This window comes from Coenobita brevimanus, chromosome 97 (assembly GCF_032717465.1).
Source record: "Coenobita brevimanus isolate Jiangsu-jjx chromosome 97, ASM3271746v2, whole genome shotgun sequence".
In the NCBI taxonomy this organism is placed as follows: Eukaryota; Metazoa; Arthropoda; class Malacostraca; order Decapoda; family Coenobitidae; genus Coenobita; species Coenobita brevimanus.
The window spans coordinates 46,077,046-46,099,867 of record NC_137050.1 but is presented as its reverse complement, the minus strand read 5'-3'; the positions used below and the strand labels follow the sequence as shown (position 1 = coordinate 46,099,867).

At 40.2% G+C, this 22,822-nt stretch overlaps 1 protein-coding gene across 1 annotated transcript in view; it reads left to right on the top strand.

Moving 5' to 3' along the window:
* Positions 1–22,822, top strand: part of LOC145413688 (uncharacterized) — a 616,371-nt gene that overhangs the window by 492,891 nt on the left and 100,658 nt on the right. The window contains exons 12-13 of the mRNA XM_080283343.1: positions 12,725–12,840; positions 15,454–15,590. Coding sequence (XP_080139469.1) covers positions 12,725–12,840; positions 15,454–15,590 — 253 coding nt within the window. The remainder of the gene's footprint in view (positions 1–12,724; positions 12,841–15,453; positions 15,591–22,822) is intronic.

The following is a 22,822-nucleotide window of genomic DNA, read 5'->3' as shown; positions in this document are numbered from 1 at the left end:
CTTTTCCGTCTGATTACACTTCCCCACAACTTGACAGGTGTGACAAGACTTACAATACCAGGAAACATCCCTGAAGATACCTGGCGAGTAGAAGTGTTTCAAAATGCGTGCCACAGTCTTCTTCACTCCAAGGTGTCCTGCCAAACTGGAATCATGAGCCACTCTAATGATATCCTGCCTACAAACACGAGGGATGACAACTTGATGTACAACCTCCCATTCACAGTCGGCTGATGCTGTTGGAGGTCTCCACTTCCTCATAAGTACTCCTGACTTTATATAACAACAAGTAGAAGCACCAGCTGACTCTTCCTTACTGCAAGCAGAGTTAGCTAGACCTTTCAACTCAGGGTCAGCAACCTGCAACTCAACCAACTCTTGACGAGACAAATTATCAACACTACAGGGTACTGCCTCATCTGGTGAGTGGTCCAAATTAGCAAGAAAAGTGTCAGCTAGGATAACATCATCATCATCATTATCCTCTAAGTCACCAGTAACTTTAGACTTAGCCCTAGTGACAGCACATGCAGGGAACACATCAGGGACATCACAGTCCTGGGTCGCAGCCACTGGCTCACTAGACAACTGAGGAGCTGGACACACCTGACTTCCACCAATATCATTTCCAAGTAAGAAAGTTACACCTGACATTGGGAGTGTCTCAACCAACCCAACCATAACGGAACCATTAACAAAACGAGACTCTAAATTCACTCTGCACAGAGGGACAGAGAAGTAATTATTCCCTACACCTTGTAAGATTATAGTTTCATTAGAGGAATTAACATTAGAGCCTAGAACACTGGTCAGCATAAGGGATTGGCAAGCACCTGTATCACGATATATTTTAACTGATTTCCTGTCATTACTGTCCAGAGGACTGACAAAACCATCAGACAGGAAATTAGCACATGAACTCTTGAGAGTGTCACCCACGTTACTGCTCAAAAGAGAAGCTTCATCATGAGGATTTAATTTACCCCTCAAAGCAGGTTCGGTTAACTGAGTTAAAGAATTCTGGGAACTCTCAAGGGTGGACACTAGACCAGTTGACTGAATATTTAAAGACTCCTTTTTGTTCACATCACGCTGTCTCCTGAAACATTTCTCCGTAGTATGACCAAGCTTACTACAATAAGTACATTTACTTTTCTGAATTCTAGAGGTGAAGCTGGTATTTACTTCCTGAAAAACATCATCTTTATTCTCTTTCCTGTTACCTGTACTCTGAGTAGAGGCAACGTACTTACTCTCAGCTTTCCCTTTTTCTTTAGAATATCTCTTGTGAGTGAGAACATATTCATCAGCTAAAACTTCAGCATCAGACAAATTATCTATTCTTCTCTCATCAAGATATAGGCTTACATCTTTATTAACACACCTTTTGAAGTCCTCCAGCAAAATCATCTGCTTAAATTTGTCAAAATCAGAATCCACATTCTTAGAATTTAACCACTGCTCTAACAGATCTTCTTTGATTTTTGCATACTCAACATGGGATTGCTTATCTTGCTTATAAGTTGTCCTAAATTTTACTCTATAGGCTTCAGGAACAAGCTCATAGACCTTAAGAATCAAGCTCTTAACTACATCATAATTATCAGATTGATCCTGAGGCAAAGATGCATAAGTTACTTGAGCTTTACCGGTGAGAACAGTTTGAAGGAATACTGGCCAATTCTCTTTGGGCCAATTAAAACCTGTAGCTACCCTCTCAAACAACTGAAAATACTTTGTTAAATCAGATTCATTAAAAGGAGGGACAAGTTTAACATTTTTAGCCACATCAAAATCATCAGAGCTAGATGATCCAGTTCCACCTTGTTTCATGCGATACTCATGGTCTGCCTGAATCCTAGCAAGTTCAACTTGTGCCTGAAACTCAGTCTCTTTAGCACGAGCCTGAAACTCAGCCTCCTTAGCATTTGCCTGAAATTCAGCCTCCTTAGCACGAGCCTCCTGCAGGGCTAGCTGTAACTTAGCTAATTCAATCTGCGTTTGCTCATTTCGAGGAGTTACATTAAACAAGCTTTCATTAATCATGTCAACAATTTGATCTTTAGAATGATGAGAGTGAACAGCAATTCCCAATTGTTGAGAAACAAGCTTAAGTTCATTCTTTGTTCTGTTTTCTACATCACACACTGTTTGCACATTTGACAAAAAATCCTTGGCTTCATCAAGAGTAGTAATAGTAGACATCATGAATAAATCACAGTCACAAAATATCAAGCAATATCCTTATGATAATATCCTGAATATCCTGATAAGAGGTCGCCAAATTTATGTTACGAAACAGAGAAAGATAATGTACACTTTAAGTGAGAATACTAAAAATCACTACTGTCCCGTAAAGTTCCAGGTTCAAAACAAAAGAGTTAGGTAAAATTACAAGTTAAAGTTTAATGCTCAAACTAACAACAAAACATTCAGGACTCATAAGGATAATGTAATGGCAAAAAACAGGTTAAATATATGGTTAACTGCAATAGCCTCTATTAACACGAAATTAGCATGAGTAAATTTATCTAAGTCAGCCCTGATAAAATGAGAATACTAGATAATACTCAGTGAATGCAAGATATATTATTACAGATACAAAATATTATTAACAATGACTGACATCCAAACTTTACATTAATCACAAAAACCTCACTAGGCCTACAAATTAACACCTTATGCTATACAGTACAAGAAGAAAATGTAATAACACTCATACTCAAATTACACAGCTGCTAGATGGTTGGAGACTTCCTGAGCACTTACAATAATAACTGTACAGGGGAGGACAGAGATGTGAACAAAATGAAGAGTAGATCTAAGTGGCAATAATGCAGAGACTGAGCTCATTATATAGGGGCCGGCAGAGCTTGATACAACTTGTAAGAAGGACGCGCAAATGAAGCCATGGGGACAAAGAGTTGACAATCCTGCTCTGAACAACAGAAAAAACGACTTACTCTACTATAAAGGAGGACGGGGGGAGTGAGGTAGAACACGCTCGTGATCAAACATGCAGCATACTGTACGTTAGAATTGCACAAAGGATGATGAAATCATAGGCTATGTAACAATATATATATATATATATATATATATATATATATATATATATATATATATATATATATATATATATATATATATATATATATCGTCAGCTGTTTGAGTGTCCACTGCAGGACTGGCCTATCCCTACAGAAGTGGGGATGATACGGCCACTGTATCTCTACCAAGTTGCTTAGGCTGTCTAGTAGAGGTTGTATGTAGGGTGAGAAGTGCGTGTAAGTGTAATTGTTGTGCTGGAGTGGCTTTGGATGTGTGTGTAGTCTGTGAACCAAGTGTAATCGGCCCGCGCAAGCCGACTGGGTGCAGGCAAAATAAAGTATGCGACACTGGTTCAACCAGAGCACCCCTTGTGTCCGTCAATGCAGTACGTGGCCAGAAGAACGCTCCCAAAGTTTATTACCCTGGCGGGGAGCGAAACCTCGTTCTTCAGTGTACGAAAATGCACACCTTTATATACTCGTATACTACTCATTGGTTATCAAAAGATCCAGGGGAATGTAGATGGTAAAGTCCAGTTGAGTGAAACTGCTCTTTGTAATGTCACTGTATGATAACCAACTGTCCAAACCAAGAAAATGGAAAATCTCAGAGAAAGCAACACTCCTAAATATGCTGGGGCCGAGTGAATGAATTTGCCCGTTGACCCTGCTTGTAGATAGATTATAATTAAATGAACTTCCTTCATTCTTCCCCAATCATTAACTCTTCTACCTACTGTGGTTCAAAGAAGATCAAAACTGAGATGACATTGCTCATTGACAATGGCCGTTGACTTTCCTCTGTAAACTTAATTTGTTACTCATTTTTCTCCAATTCGAATCTCTGTATTCTTGTTTTACCTGAACCCTTTCACCAAGTTATGTGTACTTGGGATAAAAATGGTTTAGCTTGACTTTATCATGTAATCTTGTCCTTTGAACAATTGTTCTATAAAACAACAGAACAGGTAATCGGGTATCCCCAACTTATGCACCGAGATTAATGCAAATGGGTTCTTAACTTTTTATTTTCCTTATACACAGACAGTCGGAGTCGGACTTTGCCTTTACCATGTGACCTTGACATTTGAATGATTTATCTCAAAATTCAATGTTTTCATTGTTTTCTGACCGTTAATCTTCCACCAATCATGTTTTATCAGATCAAAATTGAGCTAAGTTTGCCTTGTTACCTAAGGATCAAATGAGGTGGTACCTCGGATTGCCACCACCGGCAGGGTAGGGCTGGAGGCACAGGGTCCTCCCGGTCGTCATCAAGCGACTGTGCCGGCAGCGACTGTTGCTATTTCCGGGAATGCTCGTCGGCGAAGAGGTGACGGTGTGGCCTTATTCTTTACCAACATCCGTGGCCTTACCACAAATTTAAACTCAGTTCATTTTTTCCTTCAGTCCATATCCCCTTTGGCCCTTTTCCTCACAGAACCACAAATCTCACCCTCTACCGATATATCTCCATTTTGTTTTCCCGGTTACCATCTCCTTACAAACTTTCGAAACAAGGGCGGCACCTGTTGTTATATCAAATCCCAATATGCAGTTGATACTATTTTAAACTTCACTTCATCCAGTTTTGATTACTCATTATATAAATTAAATTGCCAAAACATTACCAAATATATCTGTGTAGTTTATCGTTCCCCCAATGCTTCTTCGGAACCCAGTGTATTTGATTCCATATCCACTCAGTTGAGTAACCCTGACCTTGCCCTTGGCAATGAAATTACCATTTTGGGTGATTTTAACATACACGATGTTGAATGGTTATTGCATTCTGCCCGGACTGACGATGCTGGTCTAGAATGCGAGCTGTTTGCGGAATTGTTTAATCTCACCCAGTTGGTAAAGCAACCAACCAGAATACCTGATAATCCTGACCATAATGCCCATCTCTTGGATTTATTCTTGACAAATAATCCAGATCAATACAGGATAGAGGTACTGTCACCACTTGGATCCTCTGACCACAATCTCATCAAAGCCTCATTAGTTAACTCTCCTACACCTCCCCATTCCGAACCTGTCAGGGTGACCCGATGGCACTTTGACAGGGCAGACTGGGATGGATTTAGAAATTATCTTGCTGATGTTCCATGGCAGTCTTTCTTCTGTAGTGATCCCAATACTACCCAGTCCCACATTTGTGACTTAATACTAGCTGGTATGGATTTATTCATACCAAGTCAACAGTTCACTAAAAGATCAAACTCTCCAAAATGGTTTGATGGCAATTGTGCCAGAGCAACAGCCCAAAAGTCATTAGCATATAACTCTTACTTAAAATCAAAAACATCTGAATCACTCTCCCAATTTAAAATTGTTAAAAATCATGCAAAAGCTGTATTAAATCTATCTAAATCAAACTTTCTTCAAAAGCAAGCATCAAAACTACTTAAGAACCCTAATGACAATAGAATATTTTGGTCAACTCTTAATTCTTTCAATAATAACTTTAACAAGTCATCTTCCATTCCCCCACTAAAATCTTCAGATGGCATTATTACAAATGACCCACGTGGGAAAGCAGATATCTTTGCTAGTACCTTTGCAAGAAACTCTACCATAGATGATACCAGCCAGAATGTTTCAGTACTGGAACTTGATTCTCCCGAAATTGCCCCATTTAAAATACAGACAAGATTCGTAAAATCCATCCTAGACAATTTACCTACCAACAAAGCTCCAGGCCCAGATGGAATTCCTCCAATTGTTTTGAAAAAGTTTTCCCCTGAACTTGCCTCTGTCCTAGCCAAATTATTCAGACTATGCATACGTACTTCTTTATTCCCAAATTCATGGAAAGAAGCCAAAATCCACCCAGTTCCGAAGAAAGGAAGTTCGTCTGACCTCCAATTACAGACCAATAGCTGTCACATCTTCTCTTGGTAAGGTATTTGAAACTTTAATTAATAAGCATATTGTTAAACATCTTGAATCCAACAACTTAATTGGTGATAGACAATACGGTTTTCGCCACGAAAGATCCACCATTGACATACTCAATCTCTTAACTCATACCATCCATCAATCAATTGATCTTTTTGGAGAAACTCATGCAGTAGCTCTTGATATCTCTAAAGCTTTCAACAGAGTATGGCACCGTTCCCTGCTGTCCAAACTCCCTTGCTATGGACTAACGTCTTTTGTTCCTTTGATTTCTTCTTATCTTAGTGACAGGATGTATATTCGAATTTCCACTCAATTAACGCCGGCGTGCCGCAGGGATCAGTTCTGGCGCCAACCCTATTTCTGGTTCATATTAATGATCTCTTATCTGTCACTCACAATCCCGTTCACTTATATGCAGATGACTCAACACTACATAGTTCATTCACACTCAGACATCAATTTACAAAGTCTAATATCTCTACCTCTCAACTCAGTACAGCCATCTCCATAAATCAAGATCTAGCTACAATCAGTGAATGGGGACAAAACAACATTGTCTCTTTTAATGCTAGTAAAACTAAATATATACAGTTTACTAATAGACAGATATTGCCAGATTCGTACATTACCTTCAGTGCTACTAATATTCCCATCTCCAAAAGTATTGAAATTCTTGGTGCCTCACTTAACAGTGCCCTCAACTGGAACTCTCATGTCAGATCACTTGCTAAGGCCGCCTCAAAGAAACTTGGATTATTGTATAGAGTCTGTAACTTCTTCACCGATGAGCAGTTAGCTATAATTTATAAGAGTCATGTGCACTCTCAGCTTGAATATTGCTCACCCTTGTGGAATGGTTGTGGAGAGGTTGCGTTGAGACAACTGGACAAAATTCAGAATAAAGCTGTTAGAATCATTAACAACCCTGCCATTACATATAAACTACCTCCCCTGCAAGTAAGAAGGAATGTTGCCTCCCTTGCATTATTTTACAGATATTTTTTTGGCAAGTGCTCAGACGAGGTTGCGTCCATGGTGCCGCCTCTCCATGCCTTCCCTCGTGCTACACGGGCATCTGGTAGCGCTCATGACTGGAATGTCACTCAACCATATTGCAGAACTTCTGCCTATCAGAATTCTTTCATTCCCCGAACTGCATCTCTCTGGAACTCGCTTCCTCAGAGTTGTTTTCCTCCAAATTTCAACCCACAACTGTTCAAGTCTAACTGTTACAGATATTTTATGAATGGAGGACACCAGTAGTCTGGTGTATGGATTTTTTTTTTCCCCATTTGTTTTTCCTTCCTCCGTTCTATTTAAAAAAAAAAAAAAAAAAGTCTAACCTGGCTCTTATACTTTGGGTTTTCTCAAAATCGAGAACGTTGACTCTAACATTATTGTCATTAAATACATAATGTTTAATCTAAATTGGGTTAAATCTAAGCTGACTGCTCTATAAACTTGACTTTAGACTTATTGTTCAAGAAATCAATAGCTGCCTTTATTCTTTTCAAAGGCTCAACCTTTCCACCAAGATCATTACAGATTAGGTAATTTTGTTCACACAAATAAATGTTGAAGTTTGTTCTTGCCCTGATCCCGTCACCTGTGACTGATTGTTCTTTATACTTACCTTAGTCACGTATTTCCCAGAGAATTGTCGAAACTGGATGAAATCTGTTTTAGCTGAGGTTACTAGGTCACCGTATGATTTAGCTCCGTAACTTTTATCATTGACCTACTGTTCTAAAATACAACAGGTCTCCACACTGGCTGTCTCTCTACCCTTCCACCAAGTTTCGCAAATTGAATACAAATTGTCTGAGTTGTATTGTTTATACAAATTCAGACAGAAAAAGAAAAATAATATAGGCTATAAACAGACACTGGTCAAAGCATAACATCCGCTCACACTCTGTGAATGTGAGTGCAAGGAAAAGGAGCACTCATGAAGCACAAAACCTACGCATAATCATCTGGTAATCAACTGGTATAAAGACGGAATTTTTTAATTTCTCGTGTGACCTTCATCTTGGAATGATTACACTTTTCCACATATTTTTAAAAGCTGTTTGCTTCGGAGATAAAATTTGCCGCTTGTTGTGGATTTTACTGTGCTGAATTCAAATGTGACAATAAAAACAGCTGACTGTCTAGTGTTTTTATTATATTTATTTACTTACTGATTTATTTATGTATTTTTAAATTTACATGTATATACATAATGCCACCGACAGCACATTGCTAATCATCCATTACAATCCAATGTATTTCCATCTGTTTGTGCTAGGATTATTTTGTTAATGCTAGGAAGAAGGAACCAAAGGCCACGAGCCCGCAATAACTGTTCCAAGAGAAAAACAAAATACAAGAGAGAGCCAAATTCAAGATCATGCCATGCATATAAGTCACAAAATGTATATGAGAACATATATCTCTCACGTAGCTGAAACCGCTTTCATTATGACTACGAATTACACATCGTCAGAGTATGATAATAGTTTTGTGAATCAAGAAGTACAACACTAAATTGATCGATATTGGATTTAGGGAAAAAAAATCACTACCCTGGCTTTATTAGGAAGAAAGTTATCATACTGTCGAAAGTATGACGGTTGGGTCTGGCTTGACCAGGCAGCACACTGTACTGTAGGCTAACTTTTCGCCCACATGCAATCAGTGCACACTGTTCGCTGACTTCGCCCACTTGTTCTTACCTACAATAATAATAATAATAATAATAATAATAATAATAATAACAATAATCATCATCATCATCATCATCATCATCATCATCATTATCAACATCATCATTATCATCATAATCATAATCATAATAATAATAATAATAATAATAATAATAATAATAATAATCTCTATATCTATCTGTATACCTAGGCTTCTTCCCCCAAGCAAAGGGAGGTAGCCGAAACAGAACGACACACTCCCAATTTACTCATCCACTCAAACATTCATTCGCATCTTAGCCCCAAAGGGGAGAAGGGACAAATCCTCAATGCACCACACAGCACTAGGGTCAATTGCTCAGCACAACCAGTGACATCTGCAGCAGGGCCCGACAGCAGAGCTGGTATACCCCTGCCACATCATATTAGACCCATCCCCTTACCCGCACCTGACCTGATCAGCTGATCAGACAAATGCGGGAGAATTTCTCTCCAATTATTTCTGTCACGCACAGCCACTCTTCCTTGATCAACAGACATCCCTCTTGTATCCAACGCTCTCTTCACACTGTTCATCCATCCTATTCGTGGTCTTCCTCTCACCCATACACCTCTCACATCAGATCTGCAGTAGTTATCTTTTTCACCAATCGCTCATTATCCATTTTCTCCATATGCCCAAACCATCGCAAAACCCTCTGCTCAACTCGATTAGCCATCTCAAGCACAACTCCAATTCTCCTTCACACTTCATCATTTCTCACTCGATCCATATGTGTCACTCCACACATACTCCACAGACACCTTATCTCCATTACAGTCAAACTTTTCCTCTCTGCTACACTCATATTCCATGTTTCAGCCCCATTTAATGCAGTCGGTACCACAACACCCTCATACAGCCTTCTCTTTACATCCATTCCAAGCAAACGACATCTAAACAATTTTTTCAATCCTCCTAGCACCTTTCCTACTTCATTCATTCTAAACTTCACTTCTGCATCTGTTCTTCCATCCATAGCAATATGTAACCCTGAATTCTTAAAACACTCTAGGTCCTGAAGCAACTCACCATTCAAAACTATATTCATCATCCTACCATCTACCAACCTCGTACACTTCATCACTTTACTCTTCTTCTCATTTACTCTCAATTTCCTCCTTTCACACACCCTTCCAAACTCCTCAACCAACTGTCGCAATCTCTCCTCTGAATCAGCCACCAGTGCAGTATCATCTGCAAACAGCAGCTGCTTCAGATTCCACTCTCTACCATCAACATTCACCAGACTCAGAGCTCCACCTAACACTCTTGCATTCACCTCCCTTACAACACCATCCATATAAAAACTAAACAACCAAGCGACATCACACATCTCTACCGCAGCCCCACTCTCACGGGAAACCACTCTTACACATGCTCTGCTATTTACATAAAAACTTTTCACTCCTTTTAGAAATATACCATCAAGTCCATACAATCTTAAAACAGTCCACAAAGCCTCCCTATCACTTCTGTCTTACGCTTCCTCTAAATCCATGAACGCCCAAAACACATCCTTACCTTTTGCTAAATACTTATCACACACCTGTCTCACAGCAAACACTTGATCAATGCATCCCTTCCGTCTCCTAAAGCCACACTCCTCATCACCAGTCACTCCCACTGTACTCTCTCTAACTCTCTTAATTGACACTGTACCATACACCTTACCTGGAATACTCAACACACTTATACCCCTAACGCTAGTACATTCATACTTATCACCCTTACCTTTATACAATGGGACCACACAAGCACTTGCCCATTCAACTTGCATTATACCTTTCACAAAACACACATTCAACAGTCTTACTAACCAGTCAACAATAGTCGCTCCATCACCTTTCAGGCATTCCACAGCACACACATCCATAACAGCAGCTTTCCCTGTTTTCATCTCCTTTATTGCCTTGTGCACTTCCTCCTTCGTGATCAAAGAATCATTCAGCTCTACCAACACATTTATTCCTTGTGCCCTTCCATCCGCCACAATCTCAGCCTCCCTTTCCTCATCTACATTTAACAGTCTTTCAAAATACTCCACCCATCTCTTCCTTACTGCATCGAAATCAGTTAACATCCTTCCATCATCTGCTTTTACTCGCTCTTCCCTCCCAGAGTCTCCCTTTTGCACCCTTTTCACCTCCTTCCAAAACATTTTCTTATTCTGTTGAAAATTCTCAGTCAACCGCCTACCCCACCTCTCATCTGCTGCCACTTTAGCATCACGCACAACCCTTCTCGCCGAATTCCTCTTTTCCTTATACCTCTCATATGACACCTCATCCTTCCTCTGCAGCCACACTTCATATACGTGTCTCTTCTCAGCCACAGCCATACTTACTTCCTCGCACAATCATTCACTTCCTTTTCTTATACCACCATCCACTCGTCTCACACCACACACCTCATCCACATGCCCCACCACAGCACTCTTAAACAATTGCCATTCCTCCTCCACACTGCCATTTTCCTGATCTTTCACTGCGTTCCACTCATCTTTCACTTTCTCCTGATACTCTATCATTTTCTCTCTTTTATCCAACTCACTCAGTTTCAAAACCTCCCTGCCACACCTAACTCTCCTAGCTCTCACCCATCTCTTACCTACTCTTAACTTTCCCTCCACCAGGTAGTGGTCAGACATACCTCCACCCTCCCCTCTCAGAACTCTCACATCTAACAATCTTCCTATTACATTCCTGGATACAACCACATAGTCCATCAATGCTCTGTGAACAACCCTTCCATCCTCCTGTCTCACCCATGTATGCATATAAATATCTTTCTTCTCAAACAAGGTATTTCCAATCACCGTCTCTCGCTCAATACACATCCCTATCATTCGTTCCCCATTTTCATTTCTTCCAGGCACACCATGCATACCAACTACACCTTCAACTGCTACATTTCCCACTCTAGCATTCTGATCTCCCATCATTACCACATTCACATTCGCTCCAAAACTCTGCAGACACTCATCAACATCGTTTCAGAAAGACTCCCCCTCTTCTTTATCTCTTTCACTATCAGGCCCATGTGCAATCACAAACACCCACAACTCACGTTCAAATTTCGCATTCACCCACATCAGTCTCGATGACACCTCCTTCCATTCAGTCACACACTGCTGCACATCCGGACTCGCTAACAAGGCCATACCTTCTTTACCCTTCCTCTATCAACACCTGACAATCTTCCATTCACACTTCCACTAGCTCATCTTTCCTTTTCATCTTTGTTTCATTCAAAGCTAACTCATCCAACTTTCTTCCCACAAACAGAGTCCAAATCTCCTCCCTTTTAGCCTAAATCGTACTACATACACCCATATTTATAGACCCAATCTTCAGGGTACGAGGATAACTCAGTCCCCTATCCCATTCTCTAGCCTGTCTCGTTTTTTAGGAACTAAAAGACAGAGGAAGGGGTCCCTAGACCCCTCACCCCGCCCCTTTTAGTGTCCTTTTACGACACGTAGGGAATACGGTGGCAGTATTCTTCCTAACACAACCTGGCCGCAGAATAGTAGTACTACCCCATAATGCGCCCCCCTCCCCGCTACAGAAGGGGACACGATAATAATAATAATAATATTAATAATAATAATAATAATGATAATAATAATAATAATGCATATTCTTCTACGGTTAGAAGATATCAAAAGCTAATTATGTATTTGATTTAATTTTGCTAAGAGGCAGACGTTCACACTCATTTACAGAAATCCACTCAAGGAATTTTTCAGATTTGCTATTACTCCCAAATTATGGCCATGCCCTTGGTCCCTTCAACATTCATTCTTCTACCATAAACAAACACCTACACTGACAGTCTCCTGCCCTCTCCTTCCGCTTCTAAATGACTCGAAACACACGCTCTGACATTCGCCTTCACACCTCCAGAGAGAGACGATCGGTAATGCCGAGTGAAAAAAAAAAAAAAAAAAAAAAAAAAGCTAACCGTACTTGCGTATATTAGTACACAGGTAAGAGTATATACGGGCTGACCCATCCTATGACCTCCGCAGAGAGAAGATTGCAGCGACAGTCAGTTCCATTGTGAGGCAGATGGCAGGTGCATCAACATCAACTGGAAGTGTGATGGCGACAACGACTGTGGTGACAACAGTGATGAAAGAAACTGCACTGAGGTAAGAGGCAATAAGAAGCATATTTAAAACCACCAATACACCCTACATTACCACAACTGCAATACTTTAACAAGAATCTTAGCATACAAATTTAAGTCTTGGCTTTTTCAGTGTGAGGTGACCTTCAAGCTCGAAAATTATGTTTACATTATGTTTCTGAAGTATTTACTCGCATTATTATGCCGAAATCTATGAAAGATCCTGGATCTGCTTACAATCTGATTGCAATATTACTCGTTGGTGCTGAACGAAGTGTGTTTAGGAATATAAATTGTTTACTTGAGGCATATTTTTCTTTCAAGTAAATTCCACACACATCGCCACTAAGATATTTGGAGTGACATGCAAACCCCACTCAAGCATGTATTCAATATGGACGGTGGGTGTTAGCGCCGAAGTGGTGACATGTAGAGGTGTATGGTATGTAAGAGGACTACTGGGCCTTGATAGCAGGCTGTGAAGCCTATGCCCAGAGTCGGACACATAGGGAAAAAAAAAAAAAAAACGCCTTCAGGGACCAGATACAAAACATCAAGGGGCAGTGCTCATCCAGACTGACTCAGGGCACTTGTAGGGGCTGTTCCTTAGCTTCATAAAGAAAACCCTTCCTTCTCGACAGACAGAATATTAGAGCAGTGATGCCTTGTACCTCTTCGACATGAGCCATGATCCAATCAACCACCAACTGCAATTCCTAGCAGGTCATACTGAGCAACTGCCAATACTTTATCCCTGAATGCACTGAAACCACTTCCACAGTTCACGTACACTTTGAATGTAAAGTCCTTTCTGTACGAAAATAAAATGAGAGGCACATATTTCTACCCATATGCAGAAGAAGCCTGTGGTAACACATAACAGACAACAGAACCTGTCAGCACATCGAGGCACATAAAACCAACACCAAGCAATAATTAGCAAACCTTCTTCAACAAAACCCATCTTCAAATACTCTAACATTTGTGCTGAAGAAATACTCACAAACTCATTTCTTGCACAGGGCAATACAAAACGTCGATCATAATAATGTATTACAAGCCTCCCATCCTGACATGCTAAGGTGAATGATAAATACTGGTGTTAATGATGCAGACTACATGGAAGAGAGATCAGAGAAAAGGAAGGCTCTCCCTTGCTCACTACACAAGAAGTTCAATTGCTGGCGGGAAAATTGAAAGTATAATATAAACTGAAAACTCTTGATAAATTCATTTATCAAAGCCAGTGAAAAATTCTAAGATGTGCTGGATCTCTGACGTATGATTTCAGAAACAAGCAGTCAGAGAATATAGATGTAAACATTCTATCATTTCTCTGGAGGAATGCAAAAGCAGATCACATATCCTATAAAATTTGAGATGTAATCTTATATATCTTTATTAACTATTTTTGACATTTAATTCTATTGTCTTTTACTAAAAATTGTAATTTTTCTCACTGAACCTCACGTCATTATACTTTTTCTCATTTTCACTGTTTATTATCACTAGCCACAAGATTTTGTTTGTCAGTATAGCAGTTTTTATAATTTCCGTAATAATGAAGTTAGCAATATCCTGCTTCAGCTAATTAGGTCGTCATTTTTCATTTCGTAACTTGATACAAAAATGAAACTTAGTTTAAGTTAATTGTCTGCTGGATATGATAGATGAGATATATGATTCACAAAAAGTGAAAAGTGCAATTGATGCTCTTTTAATATTTGCAGTGTGGTTTAGATTATATACACTTATATTATGCTAGCGCTGGGCAGGAAAAAAATAAAAAAATAAAAAAGAATTGCATTACAAACTAAAATTCTTTCAATTATAAAACTTTTGCAATTACCATTATCTTTGTTTCTATGCCGTTACTGAGACTGAAAAGTCCAAATCTTATCATAAAGTAAAAAAAAAAAAAAATCCTAATTTTTTTTCCGTTGCGATTTCCGACTATTTCATGCCGTCCCGTCGTACATGACACTCCCTCGACTTACTCCAACTAATGAAAAAAGAAACAGATCGACATACAATTAACCCTTCTCGGAAAAAAAAAAAAAAAAAAAAAAGCGCACACACACACACACACACACACACACACACACACACACACACACACACACACACACACACACACAAACAGCTTGACTCTATTATTATTGCCCGCCTCTAGAAAGCAGAGTGATAATGTTTTGGGCTGTTTTGTGTGTGTGTGTGTGTGTGTGTGTGTGTGTGTGTGTGTGTGTGTTGGTTCCAATTATATCTCATGAACGGCTTGAGCTATTAACACGAAACCTTCAGGGTATCAAGATATGGCCAAAATCTTGGCCGAGATCGAAAATGATCACCCGGGGTCAACGTCAAAGTCACCAAAATGGCTGCCAAAGGTTAACTAGTTTTTATCGCCCGCCTTCAGGACCATAGTATCTCATGAATGGCTTCAGCTATGAACATGAAATCTTAGGGTTATCAAGATATGGCCAAAATCTTGGACTTGACCAACTACATATTCTGGAGGGCGATTAGCATCCGGCTCCCGAATACTTTTCTTTCATTTGAAAGATACGATTTATGAAACGAATGGTCTGAAGGTGGGCACATGTGTACTCTGGTGATACCGTGCTATCATCCGCAGAGAGAGTGTGACGCCGGCCAGTTCAATTGTAATAATAACCAATGCACCATTGAGGCATACAGGTGTGACTGTGACAACGATTGTGGCGACAACAGTGATGAGATCAATTATTGGCCTCTAGTGAGTGCAACAAAAGAGTAAACTTCAAGACATATAAACCAAATTACTAATTACCGCTTTATAACAATGGTAAGACAAATCACCAGTTTGCCATGTCTAGTAGAAAGAGAGTTTAAACTTTTTTTTTTTTTTTGCGAATTTATGATACTTTGGCGACTAAAAATCAAATTTCTTGAGGATGTGCAATTTTTAACATCCAATATATTCGTCGGAAAGAAATGCTTGATTCTAATCGTAGTAACTCGGCAAGTAAACCCAGTACGAAGATAATGAAAAGCCCAATATCTGTATGTATTTGTCATGCTTGGTTGTATCAGTTACAACAGTTTCTTCATCGGTCCAAAAAACTGTGCTTCCCATATAAATGTTGTACTGAAGGAAAGGAAATAGTAAGAGTGAAAGTTGCACAAACTTCAGTAATTGATGATAAAGCCTCTGCCGTAGGAACTGAAACATTGCCAGCGTTCAGGAGCATATGGCTACAGTCATTGCACAACCCCATGCTGTAAGGATGTATTTCATTGAACATGAAAAAGAATTATGTTTTGGTGTGCCTAAAACGCGTATTTGATCCCGAGCTGGTATATGAACGTGTTATCGGATTATTGGTAAGTTCATGTGACCTGAACCTTGAAGACGTCTTAGCCTGTAAGCATACCCTCCTGAATAGTCCCTCACGATGATCAGATGAAATTGTCAAAGACAAAGTCAATTAAAAAAAAAAAATCTTATTCATGATACAATCCCTGAGTCTTTTTCATACCAGAGGTATCAGTGTATGATGTGTCTTCCCTGTTCAGAACGATCAGTAGTCCGGTAATTCTCTATTACTTGCGTGATCATCAATTCTTTTAAAGCATTTGTTTCCACTTTCCTTTACAGACCCCGACGCCCTACTTTACTCTGACAGATATTACTCATAAAGCATCAAAAAGCATCAAAGCATTCACGGGAATACAGAGGACAAGTTCTAGTTAAGTGAAACTCTGACCTTTGCCATACTACTGCACCAAAACCAAATGTCCTACCCAGGAAAAAAATAAATAAATAAGAAAGAGCAAGATTCCTGACTACCGTACCAACACATACCGGTGCCGACTGTATAAATTTCCATTGTGATCTTTATTGTCGGTAGCTTACAGTTAAATAGAAATACTTTATTCTTCATTAATCTTTAACTCTAATACCAGTTTTCATTCATATAGATCAAAACTGAGCTCATTTTGCCAAGTGACATTAGCCATTGACCTTCCTCTGTGCCTTTCATTTTTGACTCATTGTTCTCAAACTAGAATCTCTTTATCCATGTTAACCATGAACTTTTCCTTAGACTTAAGGATACACCATTAGCTGATCTGTTGTTTTTATAACCATTGGTCAAAGGTCAAGTCAATTTACACAATTTTTATCCCAATTACAACTAACTTCGTAAAAAGGACTTTGAATGCAACAAGGAGAAAGAGAATCGAATTTGGCAACAGTTAGTCACCGATGAATCTCACAGGAAAAGATCAACGGTCAACTGAAGCAGTTTTTATACAAAGTACACTTAACTCATCCACCAAGATTGATTCAAGTGAGATCATATTTAATTCCCCATACACAGACATCCGAAGATGAACTTTGACTACCGTGTGACGTTTACTTTTGATTGACTGTTCTGAAAATTCAGTGTCTTTGTCAATTCCTAATGCTTAACCCTCCCAACAAGCTTGTTTGAATCAGATCAAAATTAAGTTGACACTGCGTCGTGACCTAAGGATCTGACCAGCTTCTTATGCTTTGGCAGTTCTGAAAACCGAATATGTTTATTCTTGCATTATCATCAATACATCCACAAAGTTTGATCTAAATTGGATTAAAATTAAGCTAACCTTGCCCAATGACCTTTACCTTATACTTATTGTTCTAAAAATCAATAGCTTTATTCCCTGCAAAACCTCAACCTTTCCACCAAGATCAACACAGTTCAGGTAATTTTCTTTATATACACACGTCTTCGTGTTTGATCTTGCACTGTTACCTTCACCTTTGATTGGTTGTTCTACAAACTTAAATTTATTCTTATACAACTCACTTTTGCCACGAGTTTTGTCGAAATTGGATGAAAAGTATTAAAGCTGAGTTTATTACGTCGGTGTGTGATTATGCCCTGTAGCTTTGGCTTTTGACCTATTGTTCTAGAAAGAAAGAATAAAAAAGTGTCCTCATGGCGTGTCCCCTTACCTTTCCTCGAAGTTCAGTGAACTGGATATATATTGTTTGAGTTATACTGCTAACACAGACAGACATAGAAATATATACATACACAAACACCACTCAAAGCACAACAAAAGCTCACACTTCGCAAGGGCGGGTGTTAGAAAAAGGAGGAGCACTCAGGAAGTACAACACCCACGCCAATCAATTGGTATAAAGACTGATGTTCGACTTTGTCTTGTGACACTGTTCTTGGAATGATATTATCGACATCAAGTTAGTACTGTAAGTGGTGGCGACCATGTGGTTTGCCTTCTTCTTCCTTCACCTTTATCATTGTGTCTTCCCTTTTCTCATCCTACTTTTCTCTTTGCTTCCTGTCACTTTAGTACTCTTCTTTCCACATCAGATAGCTCTACACTGAGTGCCAAGCTTAATGGTTTCCTGTAACCACAGAAAACCATTTATAGCGCTGGGTGGTAACCATACGTCCAGATCATAGGGTGAAGTGAAACTTACTATGTTGCCGCTGTTGACTGGGTGGAGGGACGCAAATGTTGCATCTTCCCAGGAACCAAACCTCAATTATCTTCGCCAAGCCTTGCTGTGATGAGGCAGTATCAGCCTGATGGGACTATCGATTCATTGCACGGGACGTCATTTCAGCTGTGATTGCGTGCCTTTGATTGACGGGGCTGCTTTACCAGACAGACTGGAGTTGATCATCAACAACAACAACTCTAAACATTGAACTGCTTCATCTTTGAATCGCTTCAGCCATCCACCAAGTTTATCATAAATCAGATAAAAACTCGCGGTTGTAAACTTGAATTTCATTTTTTATTTTTTTTATTTTTTTATGCGAGGAAGAAGGAACCAAAGGCCATGAGCCCGCAGTAACAGTTCCCTCCAAGAGAAAAACAAAATACAACAGAGAGCCAAATTCAAGATCCGATCATTTTGAGATGCTTGGACACACTGCGTTTGAGAGACTGGAGATCATAGGCAGCAGGAAATACAGACTGAGGGAGACAGTTCCAGAGTTGACCTGTTGCATAAATGAAAGACTGGGAGTAACGGTTAACTCTTGCATTAGAGAGTTGGACAGAAGAGGGACGAGAGTTTGCTGCCAGACGGGTGCTACGCGCCCGTCGAAGAGGTGAAGAAATGCAAGCAGACAGTTCAGAGGAGCAGTGACCATTAAAGTAGCGATAGAAAAGAGATAAAGATGCAACAGTGCGGCGAAGAGACAGAGGTTGAAGGGAGTCAGTAAGAGGAGGAGAGTTAATGAGACGAAAAGCCTTTGACTCCACCCTATTGAGAAGAGCTGTATTTGGGGAGCCTCCCCACACATGAGACTTGTACTCCACACAGGGGCGGATAAAACCCCTGTATAGAGTCAACAATTGTGCAGGGGTAAAGAAGGAATGGAGTCGGCTTAGCACACCCAATTTCTTGGAAGCAGATTTTACAAGAGATGTAATATGATCTTTCCAAGATAGGTCCCGAGTAAATGAAACCCCAAGCATGTTCAAGGATGATGCAGGACTAAGCTGAATATTATTAAACATTAGTGGGTATACATGTGGAAGATTCTGTCGGGTTGATAGGTGTAAGAACTGAGTCTTAGATGCATTAAAAACAACCATATTTTTTTTTACCTCAGTCAGAGATACGAGCCAAGTCAGACATTAGGTGTGCCATAGCCTCATCCCTTGTTTGTTGAAGTAACTGTTGAGATGGGCGTTGCGGGAACCGAATGGAAAGGTGAAGGGTGGAGTCATCAGCGTATGAGTGGATAGGGTTAGATGTACAGCTTAGAAGATCATTGATGAATAAAAGGAAGAGAGTTGGTGATAGGACAGAGCCCTGAGGAACACCACCGTTGATAGATCTAGGAGAAGAATGCTGGCGGTCTACAACAGTGGCTATAGAACGACCAGAGAGGAAGCTAGCGATGAAGGCACAGATAGAAGGATAGAAACCGTAAGAGGGCAGTTTGGAAATTAAAGATTTATGCCAGACTTGATCGAAAGCCTTTGAGATGTCAAGTGCAATGGCAAAGCTTTTGCCAAAGTCCCGAAAGGAGGATGACCAGGAGTCTGAAAGGTAGGTGAGAAGATCGCCAGTGGAGCGTCCCTGACGGAACCCGTACTAACGATCAGAAAGGAGGTTGTGATAGGAATGATGCCTTAAAATTATTCTATTGAGAATTGACTCGAAAACTTTTGAAATACAGGATGTCAAAGCAATTGGACGATAGTTGGAGGGCTGGGAGTGGTGACCTTTCTTTGGGACTGGCTGAATGAGAGCAAACTTCCAGCAAGAAGGAAAGGTACAAGTTGACAGACAAAGGCGAAAGAGTTTTCCTAGGCAGGGTGTAAGCACAGAATCACAGGTCTTGAGAACAACAGGAGGGACCCCATCAGGCCCATATGCCTTGTTAGTACTGAGGCCAGTGATGGCAGAAAATACATTTGCTGAAGAAATTTTAATGTCAGCCATTAGGAAGTCAGAGGGGGGAAGTGATGGAGGAACAGCACCAGAATCGTCTAAGATGGAATTGGAGGAGAAAGTCTGTGCGAAGAAATCTGCTTTATCAGTAGAAGAAATAGCTACAGAACCATCAGAGTAGAAAAGAGGAGGGAAGGATGATGAGGTAAAGTTGTTAGAAAGGTTTTTGGCAAGGTGCCAGAAGGAACGGGAAGAATTCGAGTTGGAAAGTTGAAAGCATTTAGTATGGATGAAATTATTTTTAGCAGAGCGAAGAACAGACTTAGCACGATTCCGGGCCGAAACGTAGAGATGATGTGATTCAGGGGTGGGTTGGCTCCAGTACCTTGTTGCGGACAGCATTAGAACAAGCGTGATTAAACCAAGGCTTTCTTGCTTTAGTCAAAGAATATGAGAAAGGAATGTATGCTTCCATGCCCGAGAGAATAACCTCCGTAATACGCAAGGCACACTCAGATGGCTCAAGGCCATGGAAGCAATAATCATTCCAGGGAAAATCAAAGAAGTACTGCCTGAGGGCCTCCCAATCCGCGGCTCCAAAATGCCACAGACGACGTTTTCCTGGAGGATCCACAGGCCGTACCGGGGTGATAGGACATGTTGAGGTGATAAGGTTGTGATCGGAGGAGCCCAACGGAGGGAAAAGATTAACAGAGTAAGCAGAGGGATTAGTTGTGAGGAAGAGGTCAAGTATGTTGGCGCTCTCTCCAAGGCGGTCAGGGATACGGGTAGGGTGCTGTACAAGCTGTTCTAGGTCATTAAGGATAGAAAAGATGTAGGCTTGTTCACCAGGTGGATCAGTGAAAGGAGAGGAGAGCCAAAGGTGGTGGTGAACATTGAAATCTCCTAGAATGGAGATTTCAGAGGAAGGAGAAATGGATAGAATGTGTTCCATTGTAGAAGTAAGATAGTCAAAGAATTTTTGATAGTTAGTAGAATTAGGGGATAAGTAAACAGCACAGATATATTTAGTCAGAGAATGACAGGAAAGCCGATGCCAGAGTGTAGAGAATTCAGAAGAATCGAGTTCAGGAACACGAGAGCAAGATAAGTCGTTGCGTATATATACACAACAGCCACCTTTGGCTTTGAAATGAGTATAGAGAAAGGAGGAGGATACAGAAAAGGGTTTGCTGTCAGTTGCCTCAGACAGCTGAGTCTCAGTTAGAAAAAAAGGTGAGGTTTATATAGGAGGAGAGGTGGTGCTCAACAAAGTGAAAGTTAGAGGAAAGGCAGCGAATGTTGCAGAAATGAAGACGAAGAGAATCAGAGTGTGGTTCCAGGCACCTCGAGTCGTCACCGGGAGAGGGGTGGATGGTGGTGGTATTTATGGTCCCCCCCCCCCTGGGGACTCCGAGGCTTGGTGATGAGACGCCATTTTTTGAATTTTGGAAAAGGAAGTGTAGTGTGTACTGTGCTTGAAGTTTGGTGTATATAGTTAGAGAAATTTGTACTTGAGAGCATGCTGGCCTACTCTCTGTGTAACTGAGACACTGAAAAAGTTCAGCAAAAGGGGATGGTCAGGAACTAGTCCTGAGGGCTGATGAAACGGGAGCTCCAGCACTCCCTGTCATCAGCTTTCCATCCACGTCGGGAGTACTGCCCTGCTCGACTGGTGCTACAGTCGTAGCACCTCCGACCTTCACATCTGGCTGTTTGTTCTTAAAGTTGAATATCAATTTTAATTATTACATCTAACCTTCACATCTGGCTGTTTGTTCTCAAAGTCGGATATCTTTATCTAAGCTTGCCGTACCTTGGAGTTTTCAACTAAGTTGGTCTATATCGGACAGAAACAGTTTCAGTTGACGTATTCATCTCACCTATATCACCTAACATTCCTGAAAAATAATACACAACCTCCTCGGTGTTCCTGAATTCCTCCAATGAATTTGCTACAGATCACACGAAAACTAGATTAGTGGTTTTATTCATTTACAGACACACCACATTACCTTTGAATAGTCTCAATACACTTTCCCTTTTCCTCGCCATACTTTGAAACCTTCCAGAAGCTTTCATGTGTGCCAGATAAAAAAAGTTAAAATTGACATGAACTTGCTGTGAGACCTTGACTTTTGACCTATTGTTCTCAGATTAAAAACATAAAAAAAAATGAAGTAATGGCATCTTCAGAATGAACTGACTGAGCTCGATTTTACATTTTGCCCAAAACAATGAAAGATCTTTTCTTCGCTTATATCCTAATTGGAGGATTGTTTGTATGGAACCCAGAATGTTTAAGAAAAATATAAATATTTAAAATACCTTTCCTGAAGCATAATTTTCCTATAAGTAATTGCCACACTCATCCTCACCAAGATCTTTGGAGTGACATATGACACTGGGTTCATCTTCTGGGACCACAAACAACACATGAGAATGCCATGCTCAACCAGATTCAACTTCCTTAAGGCACTTATAAAGGCAGATGCTTGAATCATAAAGAAACACTCTTCCTCCTCGACAGGCAGTATACTAGAGCAGTGATGCCCTGTGTCTCCTTGCCATGGGCCCTGATCCTATCAAACAACAA